General features: G+C 38.7%; 1 protein-coding gene across 1 annotated transcript in view; it reads right to left on the bottom strand.

Moving 5' to 3' along the window:
- tpcn2 (two pore segment channel 2) overlaps positions 1-8524 on the bottom strand; it is a 43206-nt gene extending 34682 nt beyond the window's left edge. The window contains 2 exon segments of the mRNA XM_028441162.1: positions 1012-1064; positions 8276-8524. Of these exon segments, the coding sequence (XP_028296963.1) occupies positions 1012-1064; positions 8276-8396 (174 nt within the window). The 5' untranslated portion in view covers positions 8397-8524.
- Positions 8525-13900: the final 5376 nt, after the last annotated feature.

Below are 13900 nucleotides of genomic sequence, written 5' to 3'. Positions count from 1 at the left end.
ACAGAAAATGGCGCTATGTACAGGGTTGACGTTCCCAGCAGTGCACACTGGACCAGAGCATGTGTGGAACTCATGGATAATGTGGCGATGGTGAGACAAAACCATAAAAAAAAACAGGGAACCCTTGACACTCTGCATGTCCAGGGAGGAAGAGGAAGTTACGTGTGTGCAGACTGACGGGAGAGAAAGTTGGAGGAACGCCAAGATACAGTAAGAAATACAATCAACTCTGACCCAGATAGATAAATAATAATAATTTTATCATCAAAAGCCTGGTCTCAGTGTTCTTTTTGTTTTATATAAAGAAACAATGTTCAAGGCTTTTTTCTCAGCTTTTTGCTCTGAAACTGAAGATTTGTGTAAAACTTGCTCTATTCAACAGCTGATTACAAAAGAACGAAACGAGCCAGAAACAAATGTTTTTTTTTATGAAAGTAGAGGCTTCAATCTTTCAGAATCTGGTGTCAGTAGAAAATATTCTGTGGGTCTTTAAAATCAGTCAAAATGCTCAAAAACGGCTGGAACTGAGGGGTAGAAAATCTGAGAATGGCTGGAACTGAATGAGTTAATGTCAATATGAATACATATCTCTGACGGGCATTGTACTAGTAATTAAAAAAATTCAAAAACTTATTTTAATTTTTCAATAATTTAAGGCAACTCCATTAAAACTTCAGGCAACCCCAAGGTTTGAAAAACACTGATTAGGGACTCCTGAATAGATTTATTTCTATAGTTTGAATCATTTCTAGTCACCAACACTGACACTTTATTGTTAATTTCCTCTCTCTCTCTAAAAGAACGCCCTGTAGTACGATCACGTACTCTAGGGGTACACGGACCCCCATTTAAGAAACACTGCTATATGTAACCCTTTCACAAAAAGTGTTCCACAATCTGAAGACCAACGAGGGTCATTATGTTCTTCCATTTAAAACAACGTGTTTTATTTATTGATATACTGTGACAAACACATTGATTGATTGATTGATTGGTTCAAACATAACTCACCTGTATGGCATCTTCTATAAACACAACAGCCTGCTGAATGTAGAGACTCTCGTCTGTAGGAGGAGAGATTGATCAATGAATTATGGGTAAAACGCGACTCCAGTGTAGAAACACATTAACACTGATTATTATCATACACTAAACAATAAACATGATCTGACAGTTTTTCTCAACAGCCAATATTAACAATATATAGTCATTCTAATCAAAGTGTATTAAAAAGGAATCATATAAACATAAAAAAATAAAGATTTTATGATCTTTTATATATCTACTTTCTAATTAAAAAAAAATGCAATTAACAATCTGCACATTTTTAATAGAAATCAAATATACAACAGCAAAAAATAAATCTATTATGATTTTTTTATATTTATTTTGAGGGCAGAAGATGGATGGTACATTTATTTTTTTAATAAAAAATTATAATTAATGATATACAGTCATTCTTATTAAAGTGTCTTGAATAAACAAATATAAAACAAAACATTAAATATGATAAGAACAACAATTAAACTTTATTCTGTTAAATAATACTTTGTGTTGTATGTTTTTTATATTGTACAATTTTAAATAAATATATTATTATCAATATTAATAATAATAATACATCAATTTTATATAGTGCTTTTTTGGACACTCAAAGTCACTTAACAGAATTAAGGGATTTTTATTTCACTCCACACTTAGTGGTGGTAAGCTACTATTGTAGCCACAGCTGTTCTGGGGCAGACTGACAGAGGCGAGGGTGCCATAGTGAACCATCGGCCCCTCCCACCACCACCAACACTCACTCACACACTACATTCACTAGACAATGTGGGTGTGCCTTGCCCAAGGACACAATGACACCTGGAATTCTCAGTGTTCTCCATCATCTACTGACCAGGACCAGACCTGCTTAGCTTCATAGATCTAACGGGATCAGGCAATGACAGGGTGGTATGGCCATAATAAAATAATAATAATAAATACATTCATAATATTTTTTTATAATTAAATTTTTTGTTAGTTTTCAAAAAATGTTTTTGGTGAAATTGAATATTTTCCCATGGCACAGTGTTTGAAAAATACAAAGAAGCAGAACATTAAAATAAGGAACTTGACTCAGCAACACTGTCAACATAAACACTGCAAAGTCAAAGAAATAAGAAAAGACAAAGTGGATTTACACAAAACAAGATATTTTAGGGCTCGACACTAACGTTCTCAGTTGGTCGCACCATCACAGCTTTAGTGAGGGGTGGGGGGGGTACAGCATAGACATACATGCTGATGAATAGTTGACTTAACTGGCGTACCGTTGTATGAAGTAAAGATTGACAATGACTTGAGATATTTGCAAAATGTTTTAATGTTTTAGTGTCAATATTAAGTTTTTCTGCAACAAGCAGTGGCTGAAATAACAGGTCATTTATTTTATATCATTTTAAAAGAGGACGTAACAATTTTTTTAAATAACATTAAATCATAACAACAAGTTACATTTATTCTGTTTTTTTATTTTACATAAATGCTGTACATGAATTAAGTTAACAGTAACATAACCAACTTATCATCTGCATTGTTTCACCCCATGAATTAAATTCAGAGGGTCCAGCTCTGATAGTGGGGTCTCCTAACCCTCTTCCCCTGGTCAGGGGTCTGTAACCTTTACTCTACAAGGAACCATTGAACCTCATCTCACCTGGATTAAAGTCCTCCTGGAGCCATAAATACCTTCTCTATGAAGACAATACAGTGGATTACATTATATACAGTTAAAATATATAGAATAATGTTTGATTTAATGTGATTTATATTGATCATGTAAATGGAAACTTAAAAACAGTTTAAAATAAAATAATTAACATCAACAAATAAAACAGTATCTTCATCTTCAAATTCTTACACATCTCAGTTTATGAACACAATGTTTATAAAGTAGATCTTTATAGTTAATGTATATGAAAGGCTACAAAAAGTAACATGAATATAATGACACATGATCATGTGATCAACACATAATAATTACTAATTTCTTGCCACACATAAAACATACATATTTAACCTAGGGATAGAGGAATTACTTGGAATCACAGGGACTGCCCTAAACTGGTTTAAGTCCTACCTATCTGATAGGTACCAGTTTGTACACGTGAATAATAAGTCTTCTGTGTACACTAAAGTAAGCTACGGGGTTCCTCAGGGCTCTGTGCTAGGTCCAATCCTCTTCTGTATCTATCCCCTTGGTAATGTTATGAGAAAATACTTTTAACTTGTTACCTCTAGACTGGATTATTGTAATTCTCTTTTAGCAGGCTGCCCGAGCAAGTCGCTGAAGACACTTCAGCTGGTTCAAAATGCTGCAGCACGTGTACTGACTAAAACTAGGAGAAGAGATCACATTACTCCTGTATTAGCCTCTCTGCATTGGCGTCCAGTAAAATATTGAATAGAATTCAAGATTCTTCTTCTCACTTATAAAGCCCTAAATGGACAGGCACCAGTCTATCTCAAGGAGCTTGTAGTGCCATACAATCCCCCCAGAACACTACGCTCTCAAAATGCTGGACTACACGTTGTTCCATTCATCTCTAAAGTAGTATAGGAGGAAGAGCTTTCAGTTATCAGGCCCCACTTCTCTGGAACCATCTACCAACCACGGTTCGGGGGGCAGACACCCTCTCTACCTTTAAGGATAGGCTCAAAACATTCCTCTTTGGTAAAGCTTTTAGTTAGGAACCAGCTCATAGCTCATAATTAAGATGCAATAGGCATAGACTGCCGGGGGGGGGGGGGGTCTGGCATGCTCGGTTGGAGAGAGGTTGGAGAGGGCGTTAAGAGAGAGGTCATTTAGGTTAGAGAGGGACCGGAGAGGGTCCCATTCCTCTCTCTAACACTCCCTCTATGTCTGCTTCTTCCCTTGTGTGTTTGCTCCTGTACTCCTTCTGGCTTTTGTCTTGCAGGTCCGTGGGATCCTCAGTGTGGAGTTACAGAGTCTCAACAACTCTGTCTCCACCCTTTCCTCTGCACACACCCAACACAGCATAACGTGGATGGCTGTTCATCATAGAAATGGGATCCACACAAGGTTCCTGCTGCTTAACAGAAGGTTTTCCTTGCCGCCATGATGAATTCATGTTGGGTGTGGGATACATATGTATGTGTATATACGTATATATGCATATGTGTGTATCCATAAAATGAAGAGTCCGTCCTTAAGACTGCTCTACTGTAAAGTGTCTTGAGATACCATTGGTTATGATTTGGCGCTATACAAATAAAGATTGATTGATTGATTGATTGAAGTAGGAAAGTGCTGAGTCATTGTACAACGTGATTTATTTTAGGTTAATAAATTGTTATATCATGATTTTATTTGTCATTAATCATTAATAGACTCTAAAAAAATAACTATTCATTTCAATAGTTTTTTTAAAGCTATAGGGAGCCATTGTATGAGAGTCAAAGGGCCACATTAGGCCCCAGAACCACAGGTTGCAGACCCTGCTCTGGGAGAACCACAAGCTGAACATCTGTCCTGTTATCATAGTCCATCAGTTCTGGTCTCTCCATGATGATTCTGATGAATCATATAAAGTGTCCCACCAGGGGGGCTAACACACTGGACCACTGCTACACTGTAATAAAGGATTCATATCACTCTGTTCCCCGTGCAGCTTTGGGGCTCTCTGATCACTGTCTGATTCACCTCATCCTGACCTACAGGCAGAAGTTTAAATCTGCTAAACCTGTAGTAAGGACTGTAAAGAGGTGGACAGAGGGGGAGGAGTTACAGGACTGCTTTGACTGCACTGATTGGAGTGTTTTTGAAGCTGCATCAGACCTAGATGAACTGACTGACACTGTGACATCTTACATCAGCTTCTGTGAGGACATGTGTGTGCAGACCAAGACCTTCTGCACATACAACAACAACAAACCCTGGTTTACACCTCAACTCAGGATGCTGAGTCAGGCTAAGGAGGAAGCCTACAGGAGTGGGGACAGGGTCCTGTTTAAGCAGACTAAGTACACACTAACCAAGGAGATCAGAGTAGACAAGAGGTGCTACACTGAGAAGCTAAAACAAAGCTTCTCAAATAAAGTCCCTTCAGAAGTGTGGAAAGGCCTGCGTGATGTCACCAACTACAGGAAACCCCCCCCCCACCCTGCAGGTAACAAAAGACTGGCTGAAGACCTGAATAGCTTTTACTGCAGGTTTTCTCACCCACCCTCCAGCTTATTAGCATCAGCCCATCACCTGGACTCTGCCCTTCCTGCTCCCCCCACTTCCCCCCTACCTCACCCTCTGACCCCCCACCTACCCTGAAGATCAATGACAGAGATGTGTGCCAGCTGTTCAAAAAGGCTCCAGGACCAGACGGAGTATCTCCCTCCTGCCTGAAAGCCTGTGCTGAGCAGCTGGCCCCCATCTTCACACGGATCTTCAATACATCACTGGAGCTGTGTGAAGTACCTTCTGCTTCAAAAGCTCCAGCATCATCCCAGTCCCAAAGAAACCTGCCATCACAGGACTTAATGACTATCGACCCATTGCTCTGACGTCCGTAGTCATGAAGTCCTTTGAGAGGCTGGTACTGAGCCACCTGAAGGACATCACAGGACCCCTGCTGGACCCCCTGCAGTTTGCCTATCGGGCAAACAGGTCTGTAGAGGATGCAGTCAACATTGGACTGAACTACATCCTGCATCACCTCGACTCCCCAGGGACCTACGCTAGGATCCTGTTTGTGGATTTCAGCTCTGCATTCAACACCATCATCCCGGACATCCTTCACCAGAAACTCACCCAGCTCACAGTGCCGGCCTCCACCTGTCAGTGGATCACCAACTTCCTGACTGACAGGAAGCAGCAAGTAAGGCTGGGAAGCATCACATCCAGCACCCGGTCACTCAGCACTGGCGCCCCTCAGGGGTGTGTTCTCTCCCCACTGCTATTCTCCCTCTACACCAATGACTGCACCTCAGGGGACCCCTCTGTGAAAACTCCTGAAGTTTGCAGATGACACCACCGTCATCGTCTCATCAGGGATGGGGACGAGTCTGCCTTCAGACGGAGGTGGAACAGCTGGATCTCTGGTGCAGTCAGAAACATCTGGAACTGAACCCACTCAAGACTGTGGAGATGACAGTGGACTTCAGGAGAAATCCCCCCCCACTCACCCCCCTTACCATTCTGAATATCAAAGTGGCTACCGTGGACTCCTTCAGGTTCCTGGGATCCACAATCTCACAGGACCTGAAGTGGACCTCCCACATAGACTCAACCAGGAAAAAGGCACAGCAGAGGATGTACTTTCTGCGTCAGCTGAGGAAGTTCAACCTGCCCCAGGAGCTGCTGACCATGTTCTACACCTCCATCATTCAGTCTGTTCTGTGCACCTCCATCACTGTCTGGTTTGGATCTACAACCAAACTAGTCAAACACAGACTACAAAGGATAATCAGGACTGTAGAAAAGATCATTGGTGTTGATCTGCCCTCCATCCAAGCCTTATACCTGTCCAGGGTCAGGAAACGGGCAGGTAGCATCACTGCAGACCCCTCCACCCTGCACACAATCTGTTTAAACTCCTCCCCTCCGGCAGACGCTACAGATCACTGTACGCCAAAACTTCCCGCCATAAAAAACAGTTTGTTCCCCCAGGCTGTCACTGTGATCAACACTAAACAGTCAAAGAGAGTCAGACATGTTTCTGTTACTGTGAAATAACCTGGAACTAAACATAACAACCCTGGAACAACCTGTCACTGTGAATGTTCATGGGACATAATATGTTTCATTTAAATGGTCACCTATTTGCACTACTCATCAATGCACTACTGCACTATTATCTTATTATTATTATTATTGTATTCTTATTTTATTTCATTATTATTAGGATTATTAGTATTATTACTATTATTATTATCTTGTTATTTTTTATTTAGTTTGCACATATTAGTCTAACTACTCTTATATTTATACTTCTTTTTTCATTTATTTTTCTTTATTTTATTTATTTTTTTTTCTCTTTATTCTAGTTGATTGTTATTATTTAATGTTATACTACCTGAGAGAGCACAGGTCACCAAAAGAAATTCCTCGTGTGTATTCATTCATCCTGGCCAATAAAGTTGATTCTGATTCTGATTCTATTGCTGAGCTCAGCACATTCTTCCTTTTTACTGCTGCTCTCAATGTGAGCGTGAACTCAGTGATCGACTCGTTATGTCTGGCTCCGTTTGTGGACCGCGTGCACTCCAAAGGAGCTCATTGGTGTTTATGCTCAGTGTATTCACCGTTGTATTACCCGCAGCACAGAGAGAGAGAGAGACACAACATTGCGTTGCCTTTTTGCATATGTAGTAATTATTAATTTATTATTTATTTATCTTTATTTTAACTTTTGATTGCACTGTTTGGCATTGCTTATGAATTTTGCACCATTGTTGCAAACCGGCCACAACGTTAGTGTTTCTGACGGACCGGTATTACAGTCTGACGGGTATTATGATATGATAGCCTGATATGAAAAATATAAGAGTATCCTGATCAACTTTCACTTACTTTCATACGCGTTTCAATGTCTTCTTCTTGTTCTTCTCTGTTCTGGTCGGCTTGAAAACATCCGCCAGAAACGTGTCCGTCTGTAATACCGGTCCGTCAGAAACACTTCTGTTGTGGCCATTTTGCATTCGTGTTCGTTTCTTTAAATACAGTCACCTGACACTTCCCGGCCACCGTATGTATCCACACTGCGTATAGAATTATTAGTATTTTTAAACTGTATTTGATGTATTTACTGGGGGCACTGAATAACTGCACCTATGATAAAACACGTGTAAAGTGTAGATCTGTTGGTGAATATTTATGAGACATATCTCTAGCACAGTGTGTACAATAATAAAGTTACTAAAAGTAAAAATCTAACTTCACTTGTTCACGTTGTTCAACTTCACTGAATGTTGGAAGTAAATGTTTTTGAAACTATATAAAAAGAGACGTTAATGAAAACCAAATAAATAAAATATAGAACAAAATAAAAGTAATTATCATGTTAAATACATTTAAAAATACCACAGGAAAATAAAAGATTAAAAAGAAAAACAAGAGAAACTAAATTATCCAAACAGAATGAAGCGTGAAATGAAGTTTAAAAAACATCACAGACAGAAAGAAAGAAAGTGGAGGTTTGGACCCGGACAGGGACTGACTAAGGCTCTCTAGGACCCCCTAAAGCTCCATGGACCCAGGTTTGGACCCAGGGCGTCCTACCTGAGAGGTCCCGGTCCTCCTCGGTGACAGGGGAGGACATCACCCTGTGGTCCGCGGGCCCTGCTCCGAGCCCATAGGTCCCGCAGGGTCCGTTGTTGGTCAGTAGGTTGTCCGTTTCCATCCAGGAAACACGAGGAACCACCGACGATCAGCTGGAGCCCAACAGTCAGGAAATCACACAACTCCTGTCACGTGGGTGGAAGGCGGCTCTGTGACGTCACTCAGTGGTGGGCGTGGCGCTTGTTTTGGCTCAGGTTCATCGAAGCAGTGAAAAATCAATAATAAAAGTGTTAAAGTGGAGTTTTATCATAAATCACTGCATTTTCTTTATTTTCAGTCACTAAAGGTCAAAGTGTAACACAAATCTGAGCAAAGAAGTGAATAAAGACTTTAAACTATTAGGATTAGGTCCAATATGTTTTATTATTATTATCAAGGTTCTGAGAAAAAGTCAGAATTCTGTGATTAAAGTTAGAATTTTAAAAAATAAACTCAGAATTATGTGATTAAAGTCAAGATTATAAGATTAAAGTCATGATTCCAAGAATGAAGTCAGAATTTTAAGAATAAAGTTGGAATTCTGTTAATAAACTCAGGATTCTGAGACAAAAGTCAGAATTTTAAGGCAAGGAAAATTTATTTGTCAGCGTATTTCATACACACGGCAACACAATGTGCTTTACATGATCAAAGAGTGAAAACAGAAAACATTCAACAGCTTAAAATCTATCATTTAAAATCATCAGTAAAATAATTTTAAATCATCAACAAAAACATGACATCATCAACATGACCATAAATCTCTCTCAATCATACACAGTAGAGAAAAAAGGTCCCTTAACTTTGATTTAAAAATGTTCACATGTGATGCTGACTTCAGCTCTGCTGCAGTTTGTTCCACTTCTTTGCAGCATAACAACTAAACACAGCATCACCATGGTTACTGTGAGCTCTGGGCTCCACTATCTGACCTGTGTCCATAGATCTCAGAGACCTGCTGGGTTCATACCTGACTAACATCTCACTGATGTATTCTGGACCAAACCCATTCACACATTTATAACCAGCAGCAGAACTTTACAGTCTCCTCTGAGGCTGACTGGGAGCCAGTGTAATGTGTTCTGACCTCTTTGTTCTGGTTCAGACCTGAGCTGCAGCGTTCTGAACCAGCTGTAGATGTTTGATGAAGACCATTACAATAGTCCAGTCTGCTGGAGATAAAAGCATAGACCAGTTTCTCCTGATCTTTCTGAGTCATTAAACCTTTCACTCTGGAGATGTTCTTTAGGTGGTAGAAGATGTTTTTGTGATAGATTTGATCTGACGCTGAATGTAAGATCTGAGTCAATCAGAACACCAAGGTTTTTGACTTGGTCTTTATCTTCTAAAGATCCAGACTCAGATACTTGCTGACAGCAGTCCTCTTTTCCTTGTTACCAAAGACAATCACCTCCATCTTGTCATGGTTTAGTTGAAGGAAGTTTTCACTCATCCATCAGTTTACTTTTTCTAAACAGTCACACAACACCTCAATGGGACCATAGTCATCTGGGTTCAGTGATAGATATAGTTGTGTATCATCTGCGTAGCTCTGATAATCAACCTTACAGTTGTGTAAAATGTGTCCTAAAGGAAGCATATAAAGGCTAAACAGAAGAGGTCCAAGAACTGATCCCTGAGGAACCCCACAGGACATTGGTAATCTGTCAGATTCAAAGTTTACAATGTTTATAAAATAACTTTGATCCTCCAAGTAGAACTTAAACCATTACTTTAACATTTAGTCCAACCCATGTTTACAATCTGTGTAACAAAATTGTATGATCTACAGTGTCAAATGCAGACTTAGATCCAATAGAATGAGAACAGATACTTTTCCTGAATCAGTGTTCAACCTTATGTCATTGATCACTTTGATCAGAGCAGTTTCTGTGCTGTGATGAGAACCAAAACCTGACTGAAATTTATCAAATATTTTGTTGAATGTTAAGAATTGACTCAGTTGGTTGAAGACCACCTTCTCAATGATCTTGGCCATGAATGGAAGGTTCTGATTGGTCTATAGTTAGCCAGTATAGAGGCATCCAGTGTTCTCTTTTTTAACAGAGGTTTAACAGCAGCTACTTTCAGGGATTTTGGTACGGTGCCTGATTGGAATGATCAGTTAATTATCTGATACTAATCAGTGATAAATGACTTTACAACAGTTTTAAAGAAGTTTGAGGGTTTTGTGTCAAGACAACACGTTGATGGATTCAGCTGCTGAACAGTTTCCTCTATTGTTTTTGGGTTCACTGTAATAAACTCTAACATTGTAGTTGACTCCTCCCTCAGTGGATGAAGCTGTTCAAGCTTTTTGTTATTTTGCTGGTTTGTTCTGATGTTTGACCTTATTGATTGTATTTTTTCATTGAAATATACAGAAAATTCATTGCATTTTCCAGCTGACAGTAATTCAGGGGCTATCTGATCTGGGGGGGTTGTGAGCTTTTCAATTACAGAAAAAAACATGTGAGAGTTGTTGACATTTTTGGCAATAATTTCAGAAAAGTATTGCTGCCTTGCTTTGAACAAGCCATCATTGAATTTTCACAGACTTATTTTGTACAGTTCTAGATGAATTTGGAGTTTTGTTGATCTCCATTTATGCTCAGCTCTTCTACAGTCAGATTTAAATTCTGCATTATCTCAGTCCTCCTCCAAGGTGTTTTCTGTGTGTTTGGTTTTCTCTTAGTTTTGATTGGAGCCACCACATCTATGACATTACAGACTTTTGTATTAAACTCATCCAGAAGATCATCAACTGTCTCAGCACTCAATGTTGGTGTCATTGCTATGGCTTCCATAAACTGTGCACTTGTGTTGTCATTATGTCAGTAGGGGGAACAGATGTTACAATCTCTAGGTCAAAAAAGACACAGAAATGATCAGATAGAGCTAAGTCTCTTACATCAACAGCAGAGATATCAACACCTTTAGAGATAACCAGATCCAAAGTGTGACCTTGAGTGTGTGTCGGACCAGTCACATGTTGTTGTAAGACCAAAAGTATCCATTAAAGCATACAGTTCTTTGGCAGTATTGTCCATGTTATTGTCTACATGAATATTTAAGTCACCTGTTATTATTAAAAAGTTGTATTCAGTGCATACAACTGACAGCAGTTCAGCAAACTCATCCATGAATTCTCCAGAATATTTTGGGGGTCTATAAACGACTAAAAACAGAACTCTTGAATCACCCTTCAGTAAGAATGACATATATTCAAAGGAGATAAAATCACCAAATGTTATTTCTTTGCACTGAAATATTGATTTAAAAATGGCAGCAACTCCACCACCTTTCCTGTACAAACAAGCAATGAGAACGGAGGCAGAAGAGCAACGTGCCTTTGGGAGGGGGCGTGGCCTCCCTCTGCCTTCCAGGAAATAGCGCTGTTTAGTCATTTAGGCTATGAAACGCACAAAATGCTTCAAACTGATAGGTACTGTAAGCTATTGGAAATGGAAAAATAAATAAAGCTTCCAGTAAGGCTGTAACAAAAACAAAAAAACAACAACAAGAATCCAACTTCAGCTTTACTTTACTAAATTTGACCTCAGAGAATTATACATTTCAAATGCATTCTGTGAAAAATCCCTGGTGAGAACCCTGGGGCTGTGCTTTGGCATGAATCTGACCATACGATTCATGATTTGCATGTGACGATACAATATATCCCATTTAGCTAATACGGTTTATTTACAACTTTGGCTGTACATTAATACACACTGTCCCACTCAAACAAGCAAATAAAAATTTCATCAAAAGATAATTATTACAAATGCAGGGCTTGAGACTGCGATCAAAATGGTCGCATATGCGAGTATATTTTCAGTGTGTGCGCGTGAAAATTTTATCTGGTCGCATCTGTGCGAGTACGTTATTTTATACGGAGCGGCTGAGTGTACCTCTCTCTCTCTCTCTGTGCTGCAGATGAGGAGACGGTGAATACACTGAGCATAAACACCAATGAGCTCCTTTGGAATGAGCGCGGTCCGCTATGAACAGAGCCAGACATAACGAGTCGATCACTGAGTTCACGCTCACATTGAGAGCAGTAGTAAAAAGGAAGAATGTGCTGAGCTCAGCAATAGAACGTACACACTCATCAGAATCATCATGGAGGGACCAGAACTGATGGACTATGATACCAGGACAGATGTTCAGCTGTGGTTCTCCCAGAGCAGGGGTCTGCAACCTGTGGTTCTGGGGCTTAATATGGCCCTTTGACTCTTATACAATGGCTCCCTATAGCTTTAAAAACTATTGAAATAAATAGTTATTTAATGATTAATGACAAATAAAATCATGATATAACAATTTATTAACCTAAAATAAATCACGTTGTACAATGACTCAGCACATTCCTACAACATCTACAGACCATCAACTTTCCTCCACCTGTGACTAACCTTAAGTTTTAAATCCCTGGTAAGAAACTAAACCAACAAAAACACTATTTCTGGAAGAAAATACAGATTTTAATTGTGTGGGAAGAGATTCATTTAACCACCAATGTACAGGTTAAATATGTATGTTTTATGAAATGAGTAATTAGCATGTGTTGATCACATGATCATGTTTTATTAAATTCATGTTATTTTTTGTAGCCTTTCATATATATTAACTATAAAAATCTACTTTATAAACATTGTGTTCATGTAAACTGAGATGTCTAAGAATTTGAAGATGAAGATACTGTTTTTTTTATTGATGTTATTTATTTTATTTTAAACTGTTTTTAAGTTTCCATTTACATGATCAATATAAATGAAATCAAACATTATTCTATATATTTTAACTGTATATAATGTAATCCACTGTATTGTCTTCATAGAGAAGGTATTTATGGCTCCAGGAGGACTTTAATCCAGGTGAGATGAGGTTCAATGGTTCCTTGTAGAGTAAAGGTTACAGACCCCTGACCAGGGGAAGAGGGTTAGGAGACCCCACTATCAGAGCTGGACCCTCTCAATTTAATTCATGGGGTGAAACAATGCAGATGATAAGTTGGGTATGTTACTGTTAAATTAATTCATGTACAGCATTTCTGTAAAATAAAAAACAGAATAAATGTAACTTGTTATGATTTAATGTTATTTAAAAAAAGGAGAAAAAGGGTGTGACCAACTGAGAAAGTGCACCAGTGCCACCATTGGAAAAGTTAGTGTAGAGCCCTGCTGTTTTACTATGATCACTTTTTTTTTTTTTTTACTAATATTTAATTATTCTATGATTATTATTATTGCTTGTATTATCTTTTATTATTTTAACTATCCAACATTTATTTTTGTCTTTTTCATTTTCGATGTTTTCTAATTCTTTTTTTTTTTGCAATGTAGTTGATTGCAGCCTATTTGTGTGTTTTAAATGATACAACTGATTATCTGTCTTAACATAGAAAACCACAGGTAACTGGTCTATTTAAATATTTTGATATTTAATATGTGTCCTTACTGTAGCTATGTAGAAAGGTGTGACATCATAGTTCACACCTTTCTTCTGACTATATCCCTCAGCCACGTACCGAGCCTCATATTTGTCTGATCCATCTGGGTTCTTTTTGAGTGCATAGACCCATTC

Source organism: Gouania willdenowi, chromosome 3, assembly GCF_900634775.1.
Source record: "Gouania willdenowi chromosome 3, fGouWil2.1, whole genome shotgun sequence".
NCBI classification, from domain to species: Eukaryota; Metazoa; Chordata; class Actinopteri; order Blenniiformes; family Gobiesocidae; genus Gouania; species Gouania willdenowi.
This window is presented reverse-complemented; position numbering and strand designations above follow the sequence as displayed.